The 27520-nt window shown below is 42.2% G+C and overlaps 2 protein-coding genes across 6 annotated transcripts; both read left to right on the top strand.

The window, feature by feature from the left end:
* The first annotated feature begins 17 nt into the window (after positions 1 to 17).
* On the top strand, positions 18 to 18459 carry LOC135499968 (BMP-binding endothelial regulator protein-like). 3 transcript variants are annotated; one of them, XM_064791043.1, is made up of 12 exons: positions 18 to 157; positions 758 to 965; positions 8958 to 9043; positions 9746 to 9931; positions 10299 to 10389; positions 10562 to 10744; positions 12016 to 12122; positions 13051 to 13188; positions 13663 to 13819; positions 14091 to 14754; positions 15112 to 15245; positions 17130 to 18459. In XM_064791043.1, the coding sequence occupies exons 2-12, from the start codon at positions 797 to 799 to the stop codon at positions 17372 to 17374; spliced, it is 2160 nt and encodes a 719-aa protein (XP_064647113.1). In that variant the 5' UTR covers positions 18 to 157; positions 758 to 796; the 3' UTR covers positions 17375 to 18459. The 3 variants fall into 3 exon arrangements, with proteins under 3 accessions (XP_064647113.1, XP_064647115.1, XP_064647114.1); XM_064791045.1 differs by lacking the exon at positions 18 to 157 and adding an exon at positions 3627 to 3732 and having other exon boundaries at positions 894 to 944; XM_064791044.1 differs by lacking the exons at positions 18 to 157; positions 758 to 965 and adding an exon at positions 3305 to 3732.
* Positions 18460 to 21228: 2769 nt separating this feature from the next.
* LOC135499711 (arrestin domain-containing protein 2-like) lies at positions 21229 to 26641 on the top strand. 3 transcript variants are annotated; one of them, XM_064790647.1, is made up of 8 exons: positions 21229 to 21492; positions 22360 to 22600; positions 23147 to 23269; positions 23537 to 23757; positions 24327 to 24506; positions 24886 to 25077; positions 25571 to 25757; positions 25921 to 26641. In XM_064790647.1, the coding sequence occupies exons 2-8, from the start codon at positions 22483 to 22485 to the stop codon at positions 26292 to 26294; spliced, it is 1395 nt and encodes a 464-aa protein (XP_064646717.1). In that variant the 5' UTR covers positions 21229 to 21492; positions 22360 to 22482; the 3' UTR covers positions 26295 to 26641. The 3 variants fall into 3 exon arrangements, with proteins under 3 accessions (XP_064646717.1, XP_064646716.1, XP_064646715.1); XM_064790646.1 differs by having other exon boundaries at positions 21229 to 21509; XM_064790645.1 differs by having other exon boundaries at positions 21229 to 21513.
* The last annotated feature ends 879 nt before the right edge of the window (positions 26642 to 27520 follow it).

Below are 27520 nucleotides of genomic sequence, written 5' to 3'. Positions count from 1 at the left end.
TTAGACACCGTGATTGCACCAGTTGTGCAAACAAGGCCTACATCATACATGATATGTAGTAGCCCTACATAGACCTATCCAAATTATGATACGACAGCGCAATTACATACAAGTTGACCGTCTTAACATTTCCTCAGACATGGAGCAGAGCAGGGAGGTGAGTAAATTGTAGGGTGTTCTAAAACAAATGGGTCGACATGTAACCATCTTGACCGCCAAGCTTTTTTCATCTCATCAAGATACACCCCGGCTATGTTAGGGAGTATAGACCATGAGGTTCAGGACGACATGTGACAAGTATGATATGACACTTCCTATCCGATAACATGTCGGTCGCGCCGTCCACCGCGCGAGTTCAAGGGTACACGTCGGTAAATACCATTATGATTACCACGGCAACGACATTAACTGATGCAACGCATGATACCAGACCTCGTGTAGGGGACGGGTCAGGCCGGTCTATGGTGTTCCGTGTACAAATAGCTTGACACTGCAAGAGGGCACCAAGAAAAGTGGGTGTGTGGCGTGGTAAATACCGATGGTAACGTGCAGGCTGCTCTGCATGGCGGGTACCCACTAGCATCTGGGAAGGGAACGAAATTGAATTGGCATATTTTAGACACATAGTTACATAAAAAGGTAGTCGAAATCGATTGGCCTTCGTCCTCTTGGCTGGTGGTATCTTGTGAGACAATCGGACATCAATCGATTACCCTTTACCTTTTACCTATTATACCTTACACATTACCTTTTACAGGTAGCATGTCTCTGAGAGACGATTCTAGAACACAACCAAATGCCATGTAAAGGGGACCACGAGAGAGAGGGTGAAGATCCCACATCAGGAAAGCGGGCAACGCTCAAAGAGAATGCCAAGAAGTTCATAATCCGAACAGCGGGAGTTTCTCTCGCTTTATTGTCAGCATTATCGGGTGCTATCGGGGGTATGTTCTTCAAACTAACAGGTGAAATGGATTCATTCGAAATACTAGTATTTCGTGGCCTCGCGATATTTGTTTTAGCTGTGTCGTGCTCGCTTTACAAGAGGAAATCAGTGCTACTGATGAAAAATCGCTATCTTTGGTTTGCTGCGACAGGAAATGCGCTCAATAACGCCCTCTTCTACTTGGCTGCGTCGCATATGAACTATGGGGACACAAGTGCAATAAATCTTCTTTGTCTCATTCTGATAGGCATAATCGGGCATTTTTATCTCAAGGAACTCTTCACTAAGGTGGACGCTGTAATCACTGTTGTGATAATTTTCGGCGTACTGCTGGTTATCCAGCCGGAGTTTCTCGTCAAGCTTTTGTATCCATTTTGAAAAATAATTTGAACACATCTGAAGGATTCATCAACATGACTCTTTCCTTCAACGACATCGTGAACAGAACTGAGAATTTCACGGAAATTGGGGGAAATAACAAACCACGGGGTCTGGTGATTTCTCGCGAGATTGCAGGAGTAATAGCATTCGGTTCGGCTATTGCTGTCTCCTGCAACTACATTTTTATCCGGCGTTGTGGGAAAGTCTTCTTTCCGACGGCGTTGGCACAGTGTAGTCTTACCAATGCAGTTCTCTCGGCTATCCCAGCCACCGCACTCGGGTTGTGGCAATTCCCTCCAAGCCCCTTGCAATGGATTTATCTCTCTTGCTACATATTCTTTTCCTTGCTTGCTCAGACGTTATATTTGGCGGCTTTTTGGAAAGCTCCTGCAGCTTTGGTGTCTACAGTCTTAGTTTCAAGTATCCCGATGACGTATTGTTTACAACTCGTGGTTCTTGGACATTACCCAACGGTGCTGCCCTTAGTGGGCGCTGTAATAATCACTTGTGGCGCGCTGGTGTTTAGTTTATTGAGATACCGGCGCGAACGAAGAGAGACCGAAAAGCAAAAGAAGTTGGCTGCCGAGAAAATGAACTGTGTTGATTCGGTGGAACTTGTAGCCCTGACTGGTTCGCTGACCAGAACAAGTGTTCGCGGAAAGGAATTGGAGAGAAGTGATGAGGACGGTAACGGTTGCTGATAGACGCATAATCAGCCCGAGGAGAGTACCTTTGTTGCCAATTAATCCAAGTCAGAAACGTCTCCCGTAGAATATCGTTACATGTTATTCCTACGTCTTATTACCAAACAAACATGGCCTGATTTGCACTTGCCATTAGAATCCGAGGTCCCAAATTTGCCTCACGACGTGACCGCTGAACGCCGTGAAAACATTGGCAACGCTAATCCCATGATACTGTTAATAAAATAAACAGAAATGCGTCCAAAGCTTATTTTGTCGTTAATTGGGCGGGTTTCGATAGACTTAGTTTTTAAAACTGTTTTATAATGAATGTAAACTACACGTACTTTATAAGCGCGTGCCGAGTTCTATGACAACAGATAGCGCAGGCGCCAAAATTGGTCTGACGACGGGCCTGCTAAACGCCGTAAAATATTGGCAACACTATTCTCATGAAACTGTTAATAAGATCAACAGAAGTGCTTTCAAAGCTTATTTGTCTGTGGGGCGGGGTTCGAAAGACTTAATTTTTAACACTGTTTTACTGTAAACTACAGCAAATTTTAGAGTAAATCACACCTAAAAAAGTGATGCTATTTCGGTCAGGAGTGAGTTGTGTTCAGATCTAAATCGTGCGGTATGCTAATTAGGAGTCAGGTATGCTAATTAGGGTAATTATCTGGGTCGGGAGACCGCAGGCTAGAGCGGATTGGTGCTGCCCTCGTCTCCAAGATTACATGGATTAGAGGAATTTCATGTTACTGCAAATGTGATAATAGAATAAATATGGCTGTTTAGAATAAAACTTGGTTAAAGATTCGAAAAGTAGATTGAAATTCAATAGTTGAAGCCAATGAATACCCCATGCTTTAGAGACGATGCATCTAAATGAAAGGGAACATAAAAACTCGCTCACTTTAACTCGACAAAGGCATGTTTTTTTACCATTGATGTGTGTTTAGAACGTGTATGTTCTGTACTCCAAAAGGCCAATGCCAATTACATGGCGACGCTTAGTGCAGTACGATGTATTAACCTACCCCGTATCGGTTTTGACATCGGGAAAGTACCATCAAATTCTAAAAATAAACTTCGCCCATGGTTTCTAGAAAAGTCCCACACTCGGGGCACATTCCCTTTTCAAGGTCAGAAAGAATAAAACATCATTCATGCATATTTTTCAGAATACCTTTTTCGCCTTCGGCAAAAACAGCCAATAATATCACATAAATGGAGTTTGCATTCAAATTAGATAATCAAAACATCTAAAATAATACCAAGTCAGTGATAATTGTCCCCAGGCCCATTCACACCCTGGGGACGAATATGCCAATCAGCGCAATCACGGCTCAGTCATGTCAGTGCCCAATCCCCCACCGAGTCTCGCGGATTAAGTGTCTGACAGTCCAATCCAAATAGAACTTGAGGTGACAGTCAGAAACTAGCAATGAGTGAAAATCACATTCTCCGTATAAAACTCACGGAGTCTGCATCAAACCATCATATCCGCCTAAGCTTGTCCAGCTGCACACGAAAATCAAATCACTCTTGGACTATACTGTGATTTTTAATTCTTTGTTTATAATTTCGGATCTATTTGTTTATTTATTGGAAAGTTTCAGGATTTAAATTAAAGCATGGCTGCCACGTGGAGTACTGTTGCTTTCGTTTCGCTGTTCGTATCTTGCATGCTGTTTGGTGGGGCTTTCGCATTTATAGCAGGTAAGATTGACTGATATTTTTTACATTCAAATGTACATTTTCATATTTTAATAAAATGTATCTGTAATGTTTAATGCAACAATTCGCTGACATTAAAGGGGGGTCAAAATTGGTTAGCTCTGACACCAATAACCAAAGCAACCTTATTTTGGAATATAGAATAAGGTTTTTAGATGGCAGGACAGAGAGTGAAATATGAAATTGTTTCCTTAGGTTTATAGGATGTTTAAATCTTGGCCAAATAATAATTGTAAAGCCTATACGTATAACCAGAGAGCTCCTATTCCCTAAAAATTATTATAATAAACCCTGGTATACTCATGATGTAATAATGCTTTTGATTTATATGTTCATGTATATCATACATATTGTGTCGTATTTCACCATTTTGTTGAAGTCGTATTGTTTGTTTAACTCTCTCATCGCTTGATCATAGGTGCACTCCAATGATTACCAAATTAGTTGAGAAGTAGTCAGTAATTTTTTGGTAAAAATTATTGCCAAACATAAAAGTGAAAGTTTGAACCGTCCGAACTGCGTACCGCAACAGAGATACAGAAGACGAGAATCTGATCTGATCAAACAAGATGCGACCCTAATCAACTCGCAAACAACCAATTAAACAGCCAATTAATTAGATGAACATACTTCGGGTGATCAAACAAAAGCTATTCACCAAAGCATGTTTGGGAGCAAGTTTGATTTGGTTATAAGTATTTAACGATGTTTGAAAAAGTAACACGTAATTTGCAGCCGATTATAGTATTTGATTTACAGTCCTTTCATAAACTGACAAATTAGCTACCAGGGCGCATGTTGTTCAAAAGAAGCTAGCTACTTTCAGCGTTAAGTCTAATGGAAGGAGATAACGCCTACACGTACACATAGTTAACGTAAACGCAAAGTAAATTACATGATTTGTTTTGAGACTAATGGGTATGTTTCATATTTACTACAAGAGGCAGAAATACGTCAATACGTTTTTATGCAGGCCCCACCTGTCGGTATCGTCTCAACCACGGACTTGATAACCGCAATGACAAAATCACCTTAATTACAGGGCAAACTCAATTCACAAGACTTGTAAATGAACGTATCAAAATGTAGTTTTACCATTTCCTGGGCCTAGAAACTAAATTCAGTATCGAAACAGATCGATAAAATTGTTGGAAAACTGATAACGACTTGTGTACACACACGCCAAGTAATAGGCCTAAGAGATTTCCCAACCGCGCTGAGACATTTTGGGGACAGGCGGACCACGTTCACAAAGACCGCGCCTCCCTTTGACGCCAAGATATGGCGCCAGAAAGAGTGTTTTATTGGCGGATTCAAGGCTAAAACAATGATAATCTCGAGCAGTTAGCGAGTTTGTTTGCATTGGGTTTGCCAATGGAATAACACTTCTGTGGAATCTGAACTGTGTGAGAATTTCAACAATAGCATGGTGACATCCAATTTCAGACCTAGCATCTCAAATAAGGCCATGGAAAAGGTGTACCAAGCAGCTAAAATATCATTCCAACTTCTCATTCTCATATATTTCCGATATTGTCCTTTCAAAGATATGTATATGATCGTCAAAACATTGACAATTTGAACGTACATCTATAATTATGCACCACCAGCACTTGTGACTAACGTTCTTTTGGAAAACCGGTCCTTGATCTGATGGTCAACTTTACAAAACGTGTAGCCTCAACGTTTATTCACTGATAGTTAACAAATCCTGGCTGGATTTCAAATTTACAAAATAAATACTCCCGCCGCACTTCTTATATTACGCATCCTAGATTTGACAATTTCAAGATCGGACCAAATACATTTAAGGATATGTAAACACCCTAACTACATAAACAAATTATCAGCTTAAATAAAACATCCTATTTAAATCGTATGGGTGGTTGTTGATTAAGTCGGTTTATTTTCTGTAAGAGGCATATAAAGTGTGTTACAAAATTTACAAAAATGTGAAATGTCTTTTTCAAGCACGTCATTTTCCATGCTCTGTAGAGCCAATTCAGTTGTGACCCCTATTCTAATGGAAAGACAAAAAATCTTGTGAACAGAGTCACAACCAAGTGACCGGGATCCCGAGTTTGAACAAAATGTGATGTCGACCTTTCCCAGCCAACCCATCAAAGTAGGAATCATGTATCTTGTCTCACCGCATTCAGGAATTTAACCGGCAAGTAAATTAGCCAAGTTTATAGAACAAATTGGCAAAATAGCTGGGTAGGCCTATGATGTCAAAATAGGCCTGTTAAATTACAAAGGTTTACCAAACGAGGCGCAGGCGGAAGAAAAACACCTCTCGTCTTATTAGAAAAAAATGCAGACGTTTTTATTCAAGAGTGTCGCGTGGAAATCATGTCGTCACAAATTATAGCCCTTGTCCTGTTGACGTGACCTTTATTCTCAATCTTGTTCGTTTTTGTAAGCGGTGTCCTCTTCACTGCCCAGGGGAATGTCTTACATCTCCGGCTATTTTGGTGCGGTTTTTGGTCGAGGGCGGGTCGGGTTTCTGTTTTTGAGGAGGTGTTCGTCTTTGCTCACTTCCTTAACCCGTTCAGAGGAGCGCATACGCATCAACGAAAATCGTGGCCTGTTGCAGAAGCCTTTTAGTGGGAGGGGGGAAATTCCTACGGTTGTACCAAAAAAAATCATCTTTGCAAACATCACAAATCTAACCTATATATACTAACTTAGTGCTGAAACCTGGGAACAGCACATCATGTACTGGTCCTAACTACTGTAACATCTCTAACCGAGCACAGCCGACTAACGCATCTGTCGCTGTGTAAAAAAGCACAAAACCGTATTTTTTTAGTAGCGCTTTCTTGCGTGAGGCCACTGTTTAGTTGAGCAACTAATGCCAAATCTTTTTTGGGTTTACCGGTAACGGTGTCCGAAATGCTTCTACGTCTCTTGAACCGGTCCAAGTACACTGCAGAGGACCCAATAACCTGATTTTACTTGGCTCCAAACTGGCGGACAGAACTCTATGTTTCCATGTTAAAGATTCTCAACAAATAAACTTGAGCGAATTAAAATACGCTTTCTACACACGGGGACAATGGGAAGGGTCCTCGGGATGGACAATCTCCTCTTTCGGTGGCGGTCAGTTTCACGAGTTGACAGTTTTAGACTTGACTGTGACACGCGTCGCCCTTGGCAAGGAGGTCATTCGGGGCGCGGCAGGGGTCTTGTAGTTGACACTGTGATAGGTATAATCTCACCATGTTTCATAGATGTATCAAGTTTACAAATTCATCTGCTAATCTTGCCTTCGACGATGCAAATTTAATCAAAATGCTTAAACCAGGTTAATTTAAAATCCATCGCAGATACTTTATAGTAGTTCGCGTCAGCCAGTATTCTGCAGTGCAGTGTTCTGGCGTGACGTGAACTCTCTGTTCACGAAACTTACCCCATGGTCCCACGAATTCTTAAAATTTTGTTAATGCAATTAAACTCCTCTTTACTCGAACTAACAAACCACGAGATTCTTATCTTCGACCAATTTTCGGCTAATGCGCACTGCACAATCGAGACGGCCCTGTCCTAATTGTCCCTTGCCAGGGTGACCTACTGGAGACGTCTTGGGCAAACAGAAAGGCGACCACCCTGTAAGCATTCGTCTTTGCACCCACGGCTATGACATACACGGCAAGTGTAGCCATACGGTGTAGCAGTTTTGAATGTCCCCTGAAAAATGTGTCCTCCTATTGTGTGTGTGCTGATTGATTTAGGTATGGTTCGATAGTTTTTATGTGCTGTGAGATCAGGAGTGACCTCTATGAGTGACTTCCTGCAACTCAATCTGACCTACCTGACAACTGAAAAAGGCTTCGAAAAACTCGTATACAATCAATGTTGATCAAAAAGTGAAGATTGCCACTATGTTTGTCATTGAACTATCTTGACAGTACATAGAACCTGTTCAAATATGATTAATAATATAGTGCGATGGGTGAGTAAAGTTTCCGAGAGTGGGTGGTATGGGGCCCGGGGTCACTTCAAAGGCAGCCAAACCTATTGATAACAACGACTTGACAAATCTTAGTAACCACTCAAATGATTATAAAAGTTAGCCTCTTTTGAACAGCTATTACCAATTTGTGGAAAACTACTTTATTGTTGTGTTGTTAGTATTTATTTGTTCACATAATATGAGACATTAAAGGGTGAGCGATTGTCATGTTATCTATGTTGTTGCGCATGGGTTAATTCGGCAGAGATAAGGACCCATAGCGCCATAGGTATGAGCGGTTTGATAATCCGAAGGTCGCCGGTTCGATTATAATTTATGCGCTAGCTGACATTATTGACTCACTTGATTGCTTTCTTAAAATAAGGAGCGTCCTTGGCTTTCATGCAAGACAGCTGATAAAAGGTCACGGTATCACAGTAGGCAGGGTTGATTTCTATGGTAATCAGTGCTAGATTGCTACGTGCTTCTCAGTCTTGGGGTGCCCCGACAACTGAAGATACCCGGTAACTCTATTGACCTTTTGACTAATCAAATCCAAGTCCCTGGCTTGCCCATCAGATCTATATAGCCTATAATCCAAGGTGTTTCTGGCGGCGGATTTGGGACAGAAATATCGTTTTATCCACAGAACAATCAGAATCGCGACGGGGTTTCGTCGCTCATGAGTCACCTGCCTTTCTCAGTGCTCAGCGCATGCAACTACACGTTACGATTTTTTATGGGTTGCCCCGTAAACACTTATCAAGTTGTTTTTTCTGTGACACCCTGTAGACTTCATCCAAAAGGGACTATTGACTCGTCTTCCATAATAATACACAAGTACATGTATAGCCCATCCAATTAGAGAACACAGACTTCTTCAAAACTGGTGACTCTTTTATAGGATTAAAATAAGTTTAAATGAGCGGACAAAAGAACACATACAATGTATATATAAGTAGCTTTAAATTCCACTTTGTGATTCGTTCTAAAATGCCGACTTCACCGCTTTATCATGGACTACTTCATGTGTGCCTAATTCATAGCGCTGGTGGGAATGTAAAGGTATTCCCTATGGAGACAGTCCTACCCTATCGTTTGATGACGAATAAAGGCTTCTTACTACATAAACAGCACAGTTTCACACCTCCGTCTAACGTTGCAAAAAAGGAAAAATAGTTTGCCCAAGGTCATAAACAGAAGTATAAACAGAATTATTTTCTTATGCATTCCATTTTCACTATATTTGCAGGTTCCGTGGCCACGTGTGAAGAAGAGGGCAAAGAAGTCAAAGTGAATCTAGTCGCAAACGATCCGTGTATCAAGTGCATTTGCAAGGTAAATACACTTTCAAAAACATCTTTTAAACCCGACTGTGTAGCCCTTGTAGTAACCAACCCATTCAGTTTATATGGTAGGTGATTAATGGTGTTACTGAGAAAGTCACTGACCAGTCCAGCTGTAGAAGTAAGAACTTACTGTCCTAGTGTAGAATGAAGGATTCTATAATGCAGCCTAATCTATGAGCTCTGATGGACTATATTCTCTAACCGTCACAATACAATAGGACAGGCAATGTTTACAGGGGGACGTTTTCTACTTCTACACTGGGATTTGCAAAGATGGAAACCAATGCGATTGTCCTTGCTTCTAATACACGACCAGCTGTAATAGATCGATGCATTACACTCTCGACTGCTGTGCACTTTACCCGTGTCCCCTTATCATTATCGGCGCAATTAAGTGGTGAATTAAGTGGATAGAGAGATTGGGGTCCCCATCTGCTTAGCTACTGATCGTATATTGGGTGCAGAAGAAAATAAACATCCACGTACATGTATCGGTAAAGCGGTACGTTTTAGCGGAGCCGATATTTTATATACATGTACTCTAACTTGAAACTCCTATAGATGTATTGAATTCTCCGACTTTGACTTAAAATTGCTATAAGATTGAGAAAATCATGGGGGAAAAAGACTTTATCTCTGAGTGATAGCTATCATTTCCTGTTCTCATAATTCATGCCATTTTCATCCCCAGGGTGGTGAAGTAACGTGTGCCAAGACCACGTGTGCCCCTCTCGATGGCTGCCACCAGATCCTCTATCCCAAGCCGACCAATTCATGCTGTGACGTGTGCAAAGGATGTGTCCATAATGGAGTCTCCTACAACAGTGGAGAGACGTGGACGGATCCCTCCGACCCGTGTAGGGTGCTAACTTGTCAGGTAATAGTCCTTCTTTTTCGTCTGTGTCGTAGTCGATCTTCTTCCATGCTGCGCTCACCCCGGCCTTGAGAGTTTGCTGTTTACGACTGAGGATGGACACCAATTGGCCAAGAGTGTGTGCGTCGGAGAAGAGTTCCAGTTATACTATATTTTACTATCGGAAATTGCTTAAAATCACACCGACGTATATTCATGCCGATGATCACAACCACTGCTGAGGTAGCAAAGCGGCTAGCCCAAAGAGGCAATTGATTCCAAAAACCATACATGTACTATTTGTATGTAACATCTCAGACAATGATTTTGCCCATTTCTCAATGAACCTCGATCCGTTATCCAATGTTCCATGAATATTTTATATTTCCAGGTAGGAGCCGTGACGGATACAGTAAAGAAGTGCCATGTCCCATGCTCCAACCCCACCAAGATACCTGGACAATGCTGCCCGGCCTGCACAGGTACGTTTCACCACATCAAATACAAATATCATGGAAAAGGAACACGCATAGAGCATGCTTCAGAAGACTTCTGGCGCGGACGACGCACCGACAAAATGGCCGCGGATTGAACGAAAACGTACATCTATCTGGTGTAACATAAAAATGTACTAACTTCTATTTCTATTTGCAGGTTGTTCAGTTGATGGTGAAACATTTCAAGATGGTGAAACATTCCAGTCGACCCAAGATCCCTGTGTTTCGTGTAAATGTCATAATGGAAATACCATCTGCTCGAAGAAAGCCTGCCCTGTCGCAAACTGTCCGGCTACCTTCATAATCCACGAGGAAGGGACCTGCTGTCCAGTGTGCACAGGTAAGATGCGGTTTATGTAGTTTCCTTGTCTAGCCCTGATCACCAGGGGAGTACAAACGTACATGTATATGGCGCTGGATGACCCGAAAGCATCTCAAGAAGTGTCCCAAACTTGAATTTATAGATCGTGCCCATCATCAGTTTTGTAAGTACACCGTTAATGCCCACGATGGTTCAAGTTCCCTCCACCAATATCCTCATTGATTTTGTCTTTGTGATTTTGATACAAGTGTATGGAATGCCGTCTGATTGATTATTGGGAAGATGTTTGGCTCTTTTATTGCTTCAAGCCTTCCAAAAGCTTTCTACTTCTGAAAAAAACCAATACCGTCAGGAGAGATATCATGTTTATGTATTTCAAATGAGATAGAACGAAAGGATCGATAAGCTAAAAAAGCATTGACATAATCTCAGAAACACCCAGCAAATTTGCAATAATGTTTGTTGTAAATATGGACACGATTTCCTGTGATATCTCAATGAATAATTAGAAGTTTGGCGTCGGAAGACAATACAGTAGCCAAGGGTAAACAACTCATTCGTGTGAATCAAACACGGAAGACTAGAAATTACCATCGCCACAGAAATGTGTCTACTCTAAGCAAAGAAATATCACCCGAAGGCGTCAGGAGTGATGTCATGAACCTCCCGCTAAATATACTCTGGCGTCTTAAAACGATACCACTTCATTTTTGAAATATTTGGAAAAATAAAACTCGAGCAAAAGTCAACGACTGGTCGAGTGTTGTTGAAGTTGGTCAAGCTGACAGCATGAATGGGTAATTACCCCCTCCTAAACCAGGGGAGTGGCTGTTCACGTCCCAACGAGATCTTGAGTGAGATCTGAACGATGGTGGTGTTTGTAGTTTGATAGAATTATGGCGCGTTGAGTGACTGGCAGAGGCCTCTTCAAGCAATGAGTTAAGGGGAGGCGGGTGGTCGCCTAGACGCACATACTCGACGGGGCTTGCTCGAAAAGTCTGGCAGAAACATTTTTACCGACGCCCCAGGGTGATTTTTCTTTGCACAGCGTAGACAGTATTCTGGACAAAAATATTTCTTTGAATAACTGTATGGAGAGCACGTGAGCACATTATTGGCTCCTTGGACAGGACCTTCATATAGTCATAGTAATTTTTTGTCCCCCAGATCTTTATTTATTCTTACCAAACACTACAATGTTTGCAACAAAATATGATCGTGAATATTAAGAAGAAGATGAAGAAGAGTTTAATGTAGTCATGAGTCTAATCATCCCCTCTCTTTTGTAGGATCCCGAACCACCTGGAATCTGAAGAACCATTGTCTATTCGGTCGCCATGTCTACAGAAAAGGCGCCACATTTGAAGCAGACGCTTGTACCTCGTGCGTGTGTCAGGTAGGTGTAAAATGACTAAATTTCATCAAAACTTCTGACCGAAACTTCAACTTGACCCACAACTCTAATTCGTTTTGAAAACAGGAGGTCAGATTGTGTGATTTTGACAGCGTAATCATCGTTGCCCCCATGTTGTGATTTGCATGTGGCCGGCGAGAGTTTCAAAAATTCCAAAATGGCCGCTTCGCAGCTGGCGCTCCATTGTTGTTCCAAGGGCGCCGGGCGTCTCACCGCAAGGGGCCGCGATATCAAGTCCCAGCACGTGTTCCGGGTTAGGCACTTCCCAGTTCTCTTTGTCGACAGCACAATCATTATCAGTTTTGCTATCTAAACTTGGATATTTGTGGTTATTTGGCACCCGAAATTAGTTGGTCTCACGACATTTCCATATGGTTATAAACCAAGAACCATCCCTATTCATTATGACGCGATATTGATCAGCTTACCACTTTCAGACTTCGCTCCCTTTTCTCCTAAGAAAGTCAGAATAAAGCTTATCCGAGTGGAAGTTTAGATAAAATATCAGCAAGGACGTTTGTCCACTTGGCTGTGTCGGTGTTAATGTTTTAAGGAACTCCCTATCTGTACATTGGACAGACTTTCAGGAGTGGTCTATACGTTGACTCTTTCGGTCAACGGTCTGACAATAAATGATACTAAGCACAGCAAATCATACCACGGACTGCCATTTCTGTCACCAAAAGCCTGCGGACCGGGCGCGCCTTTCGCAAAAGTAGAAACCTATAAAAAAAGTGTAAAAATAAGGCCGGCAGCTGCTGCACAACAGTCAATCTCTCGTCTACATCTAGCACAACAAGAAGATCAATATACCAAGCTGTTTCTATCATAATCTTCTGATTTCTTTCCGAGAAACGATCCTCTCGTATGGCAATATCATATTTCAATTTCTTTGCTCCTTCTCCTCCAGGACGGTACGTCCCTGTGTAAAGCCCAGTCCTGCCCGTTGGTCAACTGCCCTCGCGAGGACCAAGTGACGGACGAGGGCCAGTGCTGCCCGAGATGCAAGCCGAAAAAACAGTGTGATAGTAACGGAAAGACATATGACGTAAGTTAAAAAACTGTCTCCCATGATCTATCTAACATAACGTTGACCATGGTTGACAATAATCTTAATGTGGATGAATGCCTTTTACTTACTCCCGATCCCCGTCAACCAAAATGTCATCACCGCATCATTACTAAGTATTCACATTCAAGTGCTTAGCTCGGAAGCATAGACACACCAAACCTGAATCCGAAGTATCGACCGTAATCTCAATGAACATCGCCCCGTATTGATCTCTCGGGCGATTTCACCAAGGGATCAATTGATAAGTTCTATCAGTAATATGTATTAATGTGGCATCCAGCGTTTCCGTGTTTGGGGCAGCAGTTACATGTATTAGTGAAATTATATTGTGGGGCATCTGTCTCTTTTGTATCTGCTTTAGTGACCTTCATTCCTTGTATACTATTGCTCCTCTTTCAACCCTTCCGATATGGCGATATCCTTCAAGAGAGTTTTATTTTTTACTTGCAGCATGGTTCAACTTGGAAGAAAGAACAATGTACCACGTGCAAGTGTGACAACGGTGCCGTCCACTGTCAAGGTGCCCAATGCAATAACGAACTAGAGTGCCCACGAGGTCAACGCCTGCAGCAGCTGCCTGGAGAGTGCTGTCCAAGATGCGTGGAGAGTGAGTAGATTTTCATTTTTTTCAATCGGCAAGATGTTTTCTTTCCTGCTTACACACCTCGGTCTGTGACAATGATGCGCTATTTAGCGTAGGTTTCCTCGTGCATTGCACTTCGAACAGCCACTATTTGGTGTAGATCCGAGCTGAATACTTGTGTTGACATGAAACTACATTACTGGAATCTAAGAGCGCCGACAGGAAGAAGAAAACTTACTGTTGAAATCTCGATCAACATTTGCAAAGGTTTTACGTTAACATTTTCCTCTTTAAGGTGACGCAGTTTGCACCGTGTTCGGAGATCCCCATTACAGAAGTTTCGACGGGAAAATCTTCAACTTCCAAGGCAGATGCAAGTACACACTGGTTAGGACGTGCCATGGAAGTAGCTTCCAAGTCCGGGTTCGAAACCACGCGAGATTGACCGAGAGTTACGCGTGGACAAAGATGGCGACCATCTACATCAATGGAACCCGGGTGCATCTACAACAGCGACTCGTCGTCAAGGTGGACCGAAAACGCGTGCAGATTCCATTCGAGAGGGCGGGGGAGTTCACGATAACAAAAGAGGGGCACTCCGTGACGTTTGCAACCCCACACGGAATCAAGGTTATCTGGGACGGGGACAGCTACCTCGAAGTCACGATGCCACCATCTTACAGGAACAAACTCTGCGGACTCTGCGGAAATTTCAACGGACTCGATTCGGACGATTTTGTCGGAAAGGACGGGCAAATGTATTTGGACTCAGAGCTTTTTGGCGATACCTGGCGAGTAGGGAGTAAATCGGCATGTCAGAAAACCAAGAAGAAGGCAAAAACGACACCATGTGGAAACTCTTTCTCGAGGAAACTTCTGGCACATCACGAGTGCGGGTTTTTCTTTAGTGCTGCCTTTAAACCGTGTCGAGATGTTGTGGACGTCAAACCATATTACAGGTAGGCAAAATATCTCATTTAACATGCTTACTTATAAAAGGAATTGCAGGAATTCTGTATGTTTCCACATCAACACCAACTTCAGGTAATGAGAGACCATCTAGAATACAAAATCGGTGACCATCTTGCAAGGAACGGCCAATAGAATGACACTGCAGGTGACTTGATGTAGTTTTGTCACATGGTAGTTGAGACACGTGCACTTATGACGTATTGCGGGGATCATCTCAGGTCAAAGTCACAGTGTCGAAGCTTGCAGTAGGAATTGAAAGCTTTTAAAATTGGTTCCCATTACCCTCAATCATTTTGGGTGTTATTGGTTGATTAAGATTTTAATCATCCGAATTTCCCTTCCAGGTCTTGTGTGACTGACGTATGCGACTGCCCCAGCAACCAGCAGTGTTCGTGCGAGGCCATGACGGCCTATCAGAGTCTATGCAAGAGAGAAGGTGTCGATATTGGAGAGTGGAGAACGCCGAGGTTCTGTGGAGGTAAGCTGAGTTTCCTTGTCATTAAACCTTCGAGCAGCGTGCCTTGCCTTTATAAGAAAGACGTGGCACTGGGACAGACAGTTGCCAAGCGTAGCCCAATCAGTGTGACCATCATCAGTTTTCCATTTGAGATAGACTGTTTGAGGTTTGTGAGTAGAATGTCTGATGAGGTAGATAGTGCTGCTCATAGCGGATGTGCAGCTATAGAGAGATGAATGCTGCCTTTAACAAACTGATGAAAATATATAGGATAAACATTGCGCTTTCCAAATTATGATACTGTGTTCATGCGCACAGCAACTGATACCAATTCTCGTTGCTGAGTATAATTCTTCCCGATATCTAAACTCCTCGGACAGAGCGTGCTTCTTGATTCAAGTGGTAATGATCATTAGGGTGTCTTCATAATACCCGTCCTGGCTATCTGCAACCCTTATCTATCAGTCTGAAGAAGCCTGCCACGTTTTCTCAGAATCTTTAAGATGGGATCTACGACTGTCCCAATGATTAGACGATATGGCCTCTCTCTCTCAATCGAGCTAAGGTCATTATACTGTAGCTTCTACCAACGGTGGGTAATTCAAATTACCCAATACCCCGCAGGTGCCAAGTGAGGTTTTATTGTGTCGGCGACCGAAGTCTGCAAGAGCTCCAGCGGAATCAGTCCTTCACTCCACAAATTTGTTTACGAGTGCCGAGTCTTGTTGGCCAGCGCGACCCTTGATTGCCTGAGTGGGATAAGATCGGTCGGGGCTTTGAGAGAAATGGGAAAGTCTTAATGGGATCTTAATGAATAAGCATCATCTATATGACATTTGTTACTGAAGATCACTGCTATCACTGCGCCGGTTCAGCTTACGGAATTCTTAAAACCTGCTGCTTCATCACCATAACTAATTGCCAAAATCGTGATATGACTTCTTAAAGGGGGCGATGGGCAGGAGCTTGCCGGGGGAATTCATGGTCTTCGGGTGACTAATCTCCTGTTGCCTGGGTCGCCAAGCGTGAATAGCCTCGATGGCTTTGTGAGATAGTAGAGACCCCTATTGACAAATTCGTGTAACACAATTTGATCTACCTGGCTTCTGCCTATACACGCGTTCCCCCTTTATGTGCTAATGAAAAGATTTAGCAAAGTTGATTTAAAATTAAATCTGCTTCATTTGTCTCCCTTGCTTTGCAATCACGAGATCAAATTCAAAATTATGAATATCCGTTATCAAGATAGCGCGAGTGATTTAACTAATTTTGTGACTCATCTTTCGAATACCCGGTAGTAGAAACCTCTTCACTGTTTTGATTTATAGTGTTGGATTAAAGGATCCAGGATGTAGAAGTTAGACTTGGACTAATTATCCAGGGGACAACACCTACTACCACGTAGGGCAAAATGGTCTTAAATAACTATCTGGACAGAGTAACATGTATATCAAAAATGTAAAATAAATAGAAATCAATGTATTTCAAGCATGATATCCTTCCTGTTCAGCAGAGACAAAATACCAAAGTAACTCACTTGACTTGTTTACTCTACCAATTAGCCCACTATCAGCATTATCGGAATTATCAAAATTAATTCTAAGAAATTGCTGCTGATATTGTGGACGATTAGTCAGTGTTTACCATTTTCCGTCATTAATCACAGCCGTAATATCTGTAAGAATTCTTGGTAGTGCTGTCCGCTCTTGTTTATCGGCAGTAGTACCAAATGCCTTTCATTTGATATGCGACGTGGAACGCTTGTGCTGAGATAGACCTTATAAGCAGTGCTTTTATACCTTATTCTATTCTGGCTTTTACAGCCGCCTCTGCAGTCGCTTTTCATCTTTTGATTTTTTTGTGACTAACCTTTATTCATGTGCCGTATCTCTTGTCTCTTTCCAGCACCCAAATGTCCGATCGGAGCAATATGGGACACTTGCGGACCCGCCTGCCCGTTAACGTGCGACAACTACGATAAAAAAGAAACGTGTGTGAAGCCGTGCGTGGCTGGTTGCCAGTGCCCAGCCGGGTTGGTACTTCACAACAGCCGGTGCATAAAAACACGAAAATGTCCGCAAAACAGAAAGTCAGATGCTGATGTCGATGCGACGCTGAACGAGGCCCAACTTCTTTCGTCGTTCCGGTAGAAACTCCTAGCGGTGGATGGAGGAATCATGAGGTGCTACCATTTGCCGAGCTGATCGAGCTTGGGTCAAGGTCGTTGCCATAGCATGCACTGCGCATGCGCATACGGATGTTGAAGCCTTGATACGAGGCGGTGTGTTGGTGCTTGATGTTGATGAGAGCGGTCATCGGTGCCGCTGCTGATCGATACGGATGGGTTGTGGCAAAAAGTAACATTATTTGGCTTCACCCCACGCATATTGCCATAGACTATGACCTTGGACACATGGGTTGGAGGTTGCGTTTTTGCAGGTAGCTCAGGGATAACTAGCAGTAGGAAAGGCGATTGACTTCAAACGAGGATGAGTTGACATGAAAACGAATACAGTATTGCATTTTGAAAGACTTTGTAATGTTTAAGTTACTTGTCTTGCAAACTGACTTAGCGATATTTTCATTTCGCAAGTGGAGTGCTGGTACTGCAATAGATTTCGGGAAAATGAATGAAAATAAGGTGTTATTCGTGCAGCAGAGGCTTGATGCTATCATCTAGCCTCGTGAGTAGGGTCAGATCAACAGAAAACTATCATTGAATAAGATTTGGTCATTTACATGTACATTGACATTGTACTGTACATGTGTATTCCGGAAATTGAACAAAACTGTTCACGTGACTCACAATTACTAGTTTGAAAATTTGACTGTCAGCATTTTTTTAGTTATGAATGTTGACACTGTGTGAGTGCGCTATAGTATATATAGACCTATACCGAATATTTGTTGTCAAATCATACGTCGTTGTGAAGCATTTACGCATTCGAAAAGCCAGTGTCTCTTGTAACTGCCTCGGGAGTCTGTCTGTACCAGAACCGAAATACAGTGAGGCCAGGTGCAGCGTTGACGTCATGCATGTACGGATTGTGATTGGATAAAATTTTGTGTGTTCAGATTCAACGGAACATAATTCCAACCGGTCCACAGATTGGACATTGCATATTACACGTGTTAAGTTATTTGTACATTTTCTCACTGTAATTTATGCATCCATGTATAAACATGTATATACATTGTAAAACGGTGTAAATAAATGTAAATGTTTCTTTTCTAATTTTGTTGTTGATGTTGCTGTTATTTCCGCCCTGCTTTGTTTGTTACTAATATAATGGATTTATTCTCTGAAGGAAATAACAGGCAAGACAGTGTATCTGAAAATACTAATCTAGAGAAGACACGGTGCAAAAGTTTCAGCATTTCAATGCAAAACCGCGGGTCAACCTAAATATTAGAATTAGAATATTAATTAATTAATTAACTATAATTAATTAATTAATTTATTCATTTATTTATTTATTAATTTATTTATTTATCTATAAATTAATTAATAAATAAATTAATTAATGGACTAATGGAGCAGCCCTTCAGAATGTCACCAAGTGGAAGAATGTAAATAAGGAACAACAAGGGTCCCAAAACAGACCCCTGAGGGGTTCATCCCCATTTCGCCTACACCCATTTCGCCTACACCCATTTCGCCTACAAAATTTACCCATTTCGCCTACTCACCATTTCGCCTACTCACCATTTCGCCTACTCACCATTTCGCCTACACCCATTTCGCCTATTCACCATTTCGCATATTATCCATTTCGCCTACTCACCATTTCGCCTACTCACCATTTCGCCAACACCCATTTCGCCTATTTACCATTTCGCCTATTACCCATTTCGCCTACATCATTTCAAATGTTTTATAATATATAATGTTTATTCGTACAAAACTAGTACAGATTGTTGTGCATAGTGCAGATTAACTTGTCTTTGAACCTTAAGTGCATTACAAAAACGTATCTTATGTATTATTAAATAGTGCAAAGGAAGTCTATAATTTGTCCTAACTCTTCCTTTGATAAGAGACAATGACCGGAATCCCTCAATTTTAGTACCTCTTTGCTGTGCGATTCTAAATGATTCAGTGTTCTCATCAACTCCATTTACAATTGAATATGAGTAATTTATGCGGACAGCGTCATATTTACAAAAACCATATTTCCGACTGATTTTGATAAAGTTTTTACTCAGGTACGACGCGCTTCCCTCCAGTAACAAGTTCTTACATAACATTAAGTAAATGTTATCTGATTTGAATATATGTTCGATGTATCTCAATGTCCTCCTTTCCAAAAGTGTCTCCATGATAGTGACTTCAAATTCAAAAGATGTTTCAGCCTTCTAGTCTAATTTGAAATGTCTATTGGTGCCAGAATTTTGTAATGCTTTTAGAAAGATGCAGTTTATCCAACTAAATACCAACTAAATACTATCAGACGAACTGAGTAGGGCCATGAGTAGGGTCAAGAGCTTGATAATCTGACATCGATGAAAATGGCTTTCATATGGATGCATTTTGTGTATTGTAAGAACACTTGCCAGCATTGAGTTACGTTAAGTGTTAGTTTGAGCAAAACATCACAAAGAAACACACTCAGTGTATAATAATCAATTATGCATGTTTATTGGCTAGATTAATTGGTTTACTACTAATTGGTTTAATGTTAATTATTAAATTACAAAGTGATTACAAAGTGATTTAGCTGAATATACAGGTATCTCTTCCTCACAGCTTTCATAAATAGTTCAAGTATTAAACATTGCATATAATAGGATTCACTTGCATTTGTTTTTAAGGAATTCATTAAGTTTGATTTATTGTCTCAGCCTGAAGTGAACTCAGTTATAGGTGAACACAGTGGTGAGTAGGCGAAATGCTGAGTAGGCGAAATGGTAAGTAGGCGAAATGGTGAGTAGGCGAAATGGTGAATAGGCGAAGTGGGTGTAGGCGAAATGGTGAGTAGGCGAAATGGGTGTAGGCGAAATGGGGGTAGGCGTAATGGGGGTAGGCGAAATGGGTAATAGGCGAAATGGGTGTAGGCGAAATGGGTGTAGGCGAAATGGGGATACACCCCCTGAGGGACTCCATAGTCAAGGTGTTTCACGTTGGACTTAGCACCGTTTATCACAACCTGCTGTGTGCGCTGAGATAAGTAGGAACGGAACCTCTCGAGGGCTAATCCGGTGATGCCCAGGAGATTCTGAAGCCTATCCAGTAAGATGGAGAGATCTACTTTAAGTCCAATAGCACGAGAACTGCAGCTCCACGTTGGTCCGCCATGGTTCTTTGGTCGTTCTGAACCTTGAGCACCGCAGTCTCTGTCGAATGTCCTGCTTTGTAGGCCGACTGATATGAATCATGAAGATCGTGGGTTGTCATGTATGAAGCATTCAATCGCGATGCTACAACTCTTTCCAGGACTTTGGAAATGAAGGAAAGGTTACTGACTGGCCTGTAATTCTTCAGAACTTCACAATCTAGTGATGGCTTTTTCAGGAGGGGTGACACAAAAGCCTGTTTAAGACTGTCAGTGTTAAGAACGGGGTCGATAACCATCCGATTTGGTGTCGGCTGCGATACGTTCGCCGATGCGACGTTCACACTGCATCCGTCTTGAACAAGTGATAATTCATGGACGACCGCCACCATTGGGACAAGGCTGGTTTACAGCGCCAAGCACAGTAGAAATAGACCTACTCCATCATATCATCAAGACTTTTTAAAGACTAAGAATTTGGATGCAATAGGCCTAAAACAGCCTCAGCTTGCATTAGGTATCAAATTTTGACAACAAGGTGCTTTATTTAGTCTTTATTAATTCTTGATTATATGTACATGTACATATATCATTAGTCGGTCGTATTCGTAACTGACGCCACCACATTAACCGCCCTGAAAAGATGCTCTCCTAGGAGCTACAGCTGATGCTGTTGTTATCGATCCAGATTCTCCCTGGCAACCCATTATCGACCTTGACACTGAATCCATTAGAACATCGTGAGCTAGCTAGGAGATGCATTCTCATTTTGGTATTCCGTATTCAACATGAATGGTGGGGGAAATTGGTACTCGACATTGTCCCGGCGATTGTGAAGAAGGCAAAACTTTGTGTGAATTTTTCCGGGAATTTGTTTCGTTTGTGGGTTGGCAAGGCCAGTATTCTCACTGCTGCTAGCTGTTCATGTACACTCCGTGGAGCCAATGATTACCATCTCAACTATCTGTATTGGAGCTGAGTCTGACTAAATGGCCGTACGTATACGCTAGTGGTAGGTATGTACATGTATTACCGTATCCTTAGCAGTTGGGCAGGATAGCTTTGGGCTGTAAATTTCTGATTGTGTTTTTGAATGTTGGCTATGAGTATAAGATCAGCGAATGGATTGCGAGTGCGGTACTACCTTAAAAGACAGTAAGGACATGATCATTTGTCTATCGTTCTGTACATCTAAATGTTGCTTAAACGCAACTACATTTAATTCATGATGCCCCACACGGTAGAACAATGCTTGAACTTATGAATGCGAAAGTGAACTTGTGCAATATTTCCTCCACGGACACTGTAATGACTGTGTATCCACTCCTAGCTAATTTTCTGTCATCTGAAATAGTAATTGTGTCAATTTGTTAGAATGCAATGATGGCATATAGGCAGGTCAGCGCTCCAATCAACGGCTCCCCCTCCCTGTATGCGGGTAAAATTATGGAGACAATTCCAGGCTGATTTGATAAGCGATAGATACATGTATATATATTTCGTGCTACAATCGTCTCTAGAACTGGTAACAGTATCACCATGGTTACCGTTGTATTGGCCACAGCGCATTAGACGATTAATAGTTGAATGTGCTTTTGCCATGGAGGCTATAGAGATGCAAAACAAAAAATCGTGTTGATCGCAAGCGGTGATGTTGGTAACCGGAATCTTTGGGTAACTGATCAAATACAATATACTTTCGCTGGAAGGAAACAACATCAAATGCGGCGCTGAAGCTTGGTAGCCAGGAAAACAGACGCTAATAGAACGCGGTCTTGTTCAAATTTATGCTAACTGTCATATGCCAATAATGTTGTCGAGTTGAGAGTTACACCATTACTTCATGTGTATTTCCATCTCAGGAACAATGGAAACCTTTGGAAATACTTCTCGCACACAACTGACATCTTAGTTTGAGCGAACCTTCGTGTAGGACATCATCAAAACCAGCACCAGTACCAGTACCAGTGTAGTACTTCATAAATATGGGGAAGGTGAACATACTAGAAATAACCTTAAGCAGGCGACATGGATCCTATCTCCCAGGAGAATATGTTGATGGTTACGTTACCATGGAAATTCTGGAGGAATTGAATGTCCGAGGTAAAATTCATGTTTTTATTCTTAGCGATACTAGCATAAGAAGATGCGCCATGTATGACTCCAGCATGGTGTGACGATAGCTAAAAACTGACCTGATTCAATGACACATGTGACCCGCTCTACCAAAACTAGGCGCTTGTCGCATCTGAACTTGACAGGTTGATACGGACTTGTTGTTCATTTCCCTATTGTAGACCTTTTGTGAAATGTGACCAAATCAGTTTGTAATAGATTTCACAAAAGGTCTACAATAGGGAAATGAACAACAAGTCCGTATCAACCTGTCGAGTTCAGATGCGACAAGCGCCTAGTTTTGGTAGAGCGAGTCACACATTTTCTCACAGGCGTATCGTATTTTGATTATAGCGATTGCAGTGGGTACAAGATGTACGAACCAAATTAGACAGGCTTCTAATTCCATGCATGCTGCCCCTTTTTTAAATGATTTATTAGCAGTTAGGGATTTCTTGGTGCTTTTCATTATCTTTTAAATACTTGTAACACCCTGTAACCGAACATGAAAACGATACACTTGTTCCATTTCAGGAATTTCCATTGAAGCAAAGGGCACAGATTATGTGAGAATAACTGAAGGGACTGGGCGGCATCGTAAGGTCTATTTGGAGAAGACAGAGATTATTCATGAAAAGATCCAGTTATACACACCAGGTATTACAATCGTTTGTTACTCGTGTCTACGTTGGGTAAATCCATCTGAGGCCTGGGTCTCGAATCTTGTCATGTTGGTTATTTAATGGATGCGGGCTCGAAAAGGTCAGTGGCCTGGTCTTGGTGGCAATTTTTATAAGTCGGTTCCGTATAATCCAGTATGTGCAGATCAATCAGAATTCGACCACAAGACCAGGTTACCCCTACGGGGGCTAACCAGGCACAGACTTGTCTCAGACACAAATCCATTTCTCCATTTTTCTCCAGCTTCGCAGGGTAAGATGCCGCCGAACCGCTACACGTACCCATTTCGGTTTCATCTCAACAGCCACATGGCCATGAAGACATCCATGGAAAGCGAGTACGCGCACGTCAGGTACAAATTAAAGTGCTCCGTAGATATCCCAATGGGGTTCGACCACGAAGTGACGAAGTTCTTTACGGTGACCACACCGGTCGATTTGAATCAGTGTTACACCGCAGCTAGGGTACGTACCTGCATCTATACAATAGTGAGGCTCCGCATCAACCAGGAATAACGATTGACGAAGACTACTTCTATGTATTCGTCCTCGTAATCTGTTTGGTTACAAATGAACTGATTTGAAATCATCGTACTTCAGTTTTTGAACGATGCGCTACATCACAAACCTTTTACTCGTACGTCAGTAGTTTTTTGTGTGAATTCCATTGGAAGAAGTAAACGAGTCCTTGTCCTTACGGATCACAGATTCTTTAGGTTACGCTGTCGGGTCACTTGGGCTTGCCTTTGATCCAAGTCACAGTCGGTCTCTCAGAGAGTCATCATATCCAGTGACAACCTGACCTGAGAAAGAACCATAACCACTCCAATACGAGGAGACCACACACTAGTCAGACCACGCAAGAAAAACACAAGAGCCGGAGACATTGTCACAACCTCTAGATTGATATTTGTAGACATCCTTGTGCGTCACATACAGACGTTTTACTGTTATGAATGCTTGTTTTGATCTGGATATGGTTGACCTTAGCATGCTTGTTCGGGTATTCATGATGTCGTGTTGCGCTCTTCTAGGAACCAGTTGAGATGTCGAAAGACGGAACGTTCTGCTGCTTGTGTTGCGCAACACCGAAAGTCACGTGCGAGTTCCGACTGGACAAGGGCGTGTATGTGTGTGGAGAAGCAGTGAAGGTCACGGGAACAGTCACTAATCCTTCTAACAGGATACTGAAGGCATCAGTCATGTTTAAACGGGTATGTTGCTTTTGAAATACATTAGTCGTAAAACTGAGAAATTTTGGTGTTACGTATTGATCACGAGAATGCCTTAAGATTTCAATTCGCCTCATTCAGTTCGCCGAATTTACAGATTTGTCAATCCGCTATACATATTTGCGACCATATTCGAAACGGGCTTCACGAGAATTTGACCAAGTCCACTACTATTAGTGAGACAAGTCCAACCCTGACTGTTTTTCTTACACGGAACTTGAAATGATGTAACTGCTCATAAGAGCAACTGACTAGAGATGACAGGTGGAACTTGAAATTTCCTTTGTGTGTTTAAGGAGTTTATTTCAATATGTCACCGCGACCAATGCACAAATAATTTTTCCACCATTCCATTTTTCAGAAAGTTAAGTGTAACATAACTGGCCACAAAGAATCCGAAGAAAACGAATTGACATGTCAGGATTTTGGCATCATACCCGCTGGCCAGACGGTGCAGTTAGATGACACGATTCAAGTTCCTCCATGCGCACCACAATCACCATCACCGGATTCCCCGATGTTCACCTACTGCCAATTCTTTTATCATGTTGAGGTGGGTGATACGTTATCAAATGGCAGAACGCTGCCGTCATTTTAAATGCCAAATGTCTTATGTTCGATTATGCTTACTATATTTAGTCCCACTCCATTAAGACAATAAGACAACAACTTGGAAGGAGAATAATATCTTACTCTGACCTACCCTTCTCCCAACATTGAGATTATGCCAGGCACCTCTGTTACAGTAGTAAGAGTGGTAAGAGGAGAAGGGTAGGACGCTCGTCAGATGGCTTGACGTAGTGAAGTGAGATGGTGCGTCAGTTGGTCTTGGTGAAGACTTGTCGGAAGCTGCCAGTAACGGTAATCGATGGCGAAGGTCCCTCGCACATTTGATGACTTAAACCATCATGCTGCACAAAGGAGAGAAGAGAGTTGCAGTAGTCCTGAGGTAAAATTGTAACACGCATGCCTTCATTACTGTTACCTGCAGGCACCTCGTCTAATACTTCTCTTCCAACACCTGTGATTTTTTTCTCTTGATTTAGATCTGGGTTGATCCAATAGGCCTATGCACAGGCTTACCAATCATAATAGAACTTCCATTTAACGTTGGAACCATACCGGTACCGGGTAACTTTAACCTCTACCAAAGGAAACAACTAAGCGGCAGTGCTGCCATCACAGAGCAACCGGTGCCGATGCAAACTATGTATGGAGGCATGCAACCAATTCGTAAGTAGCATAAATCAACAAGTTTTTACGTCTTTGAATGCTAATTTAACCTTTTGAATAAACTTTCAGCTCCTTGAACCATTTCCTCTTTAGCTTGCCATAGTTAGATGTTTTGCCACTGGTTGAATACTTTTTGCCTGATTTTTATCTTATCTGTTTTCAGCGCCTGTGTCTTTGGTCCCGCTCCCGTTCTTCCAGAAACAATATAAACTCGAACACAGGAAGGCGGGTGAAGAAAAGGAGGAAACCCAAGCAGTACAAGGACCTGTCGACGTGGATGAGTTAGGTGAATTTCATCCGTCGTACCCGTTCTACTCCTGGGATAATATATATTTCACGCTAGGTTTCGGCGAAGCCATAGAAGGCGAGGCTGCAGAACCTGGCTGTGTTGTCAAGAGTGTCCCGGCTCCTCTATATCCGCCGGTAGGGGCGCCACCAGGCCAGACGATGATGGCGCCAGGTGTTGACCCAAACCAACCTCCGTTGTGTTATCCTGTGCTTCAAGACAAATTTAGTGTTGGTGAGAGTGTTCAGTAGACTGGATACAGACAAACATCCCAGGCAGACGGATAGCCACCGCAGACAGGACCAGCCCCTGGTGGAGAGAATGCAGCAGGGCAGCAAATGCATGGGAGCAAATGTTAACGAAACAGGCCTCGGGATAACGCAGCATTCCCGTTTTATGGTTACAATGTATAAGTCACAAATTACAGGCAAAATCACAAAATTGGCATGAAGCCGTGTTGTGATAATGAAGTCGAACGCTTCCGTTAGTGAGTAGAATTTTGAGCAGTCTTATATGATACTTTCATGCATAATACTCTTTTCATCTTTTTGTAAACATTATATTTCTGAAATCATGACGGAATGTTTCTTTTGTTATTAAATACATGTTCAAATAAACGTTGTTAATGGCTCTTTTTTATACTTCACCGCCTAGCAACAGTTTTGTGTCATGCGCTGGGTCCGCCCGCCGGCCCAATGCAGTTTAAAGCGGGTGTGAAGGTTCAACGACCTGGGTCCGGAGAGGCATACCGCTCAGTACCTACCCTTGGAGCGGAGAATACAGGACAAGATACGTTTTACTTCACAGGCATATGGATGACACCATTGCACCATCAAATGACTTGATTAGACCAGTCTTTCAAATAAAAAATAGTTGAAAGACTCTGATTAGACGAATGGTTGAAATGTGTGGACCTTCATATTCCGATCGATTACAGCCAAACTTGTCCTCTAAATAAAAAAATTAGACGGGCAACTAACCGACTAACTGAGATTGTTGGGCATTAGGTTTCGGAGGGCAGAAAAATACGAGTTGATGCTGGTTCTATTGTCTTCTCAAGAGGCACGTACGAACTTAAGTTTGCTATCAAGGGTTCATTTTGGTATATACATGTACACGAAGGCTCACGACCAACCTGACCAAATGGCTTCGGTTTGAACATATTTTGCGATTTAGATAATAAAGCAATAAATCTCGTCACACTTTGCAAACCACTTTTATTCCAGTAATACACCTTCATCGTATATGCATATGCATTACACGTGGACATACATGTACTTTGTAATGTGCGACACCAATAGTACCTCGTTTAAACAAATACATCATGCAGTAACATAGGGAAATGAAGTTTCCTCAGTCATCCATAAGATTTTGTTGATCTTTTGGTGAGTTTCCTTTTATTATCACGAATTTCACTTCGTCACTTTTTCCAACGAAGTTGATCTACTGCGATGCATTGGACTTGTGTGTTATGAGA

The sequence above is a fragment of the Lineus longissimus genome, chromosome 15, assembly GCF_910592395.1.
Source record: "Lineus longissimus chromosome 15, tnLinLong1.2, whole genome shotgun sequence".
Taxonomy (NCBI): domain Eukaryota; kingdom Metazoa; phylum Nemertea; class Pilidiophora; order Heteronemertea; family Lineidae; genus Lineus; species Lineus longissimus.
Note: the sequence above shows the minus strand (reverse complement) of the source record. Positions and strands in the feature narration are given on the sequence as shown.

What these genes read in the sequence shown, in the direction of transcription:
- LOC135499968 (XM_064791043.1), top strand. Translation starts at nt 797, where the DNA reads ATGCCATGTAAAGGGGACCACGAGAGAGAGGGTGAAGATCCCACATCA. An exon ending in TATGTTCTTCAAACTAACAG is followed by an intron (nt 966 to 8,957) that starts GTGAAATGGATT and finishes CTATATTTGCAG; the next exon opens with GTTCCGTGGCCACGTGTGAA. An exon ending in CTGCTGTCCAGTGTGCACAG is followed by an intron (nt 10,745 to 12,015) that starts GTAAGATGCGGT and finishes TCTCTTTTGTAG; the next exon opens with GATCCCGAACCACCTGGAAT.
- LOC135499711 (XM_064790647.1), top strand. Translation starts at nt 22,483, where the DNA reads ATGGGGAAGGTGAACATACTAGAAATAACCTTAAGCAGGCGACATGGA. An exon ending in CATCAGTCATGTTTAAACGG is followed by an intron (nt 24,507 to 24,885) that starts GTATGTTGCTTT and finishes TCCATTTTTCAG; the next exon opens with AAAGTTAAGTGTAACATAAC. An exon ending in TGGAGGCATGCAACCAATTC is followed by an intron (nt 25,758 to 25,920) that starts GTAAGTAGCATA and finishes ATCTGTTTTCAG; the next exon opens with CGCCTGTGTCTTTGGTCCCG.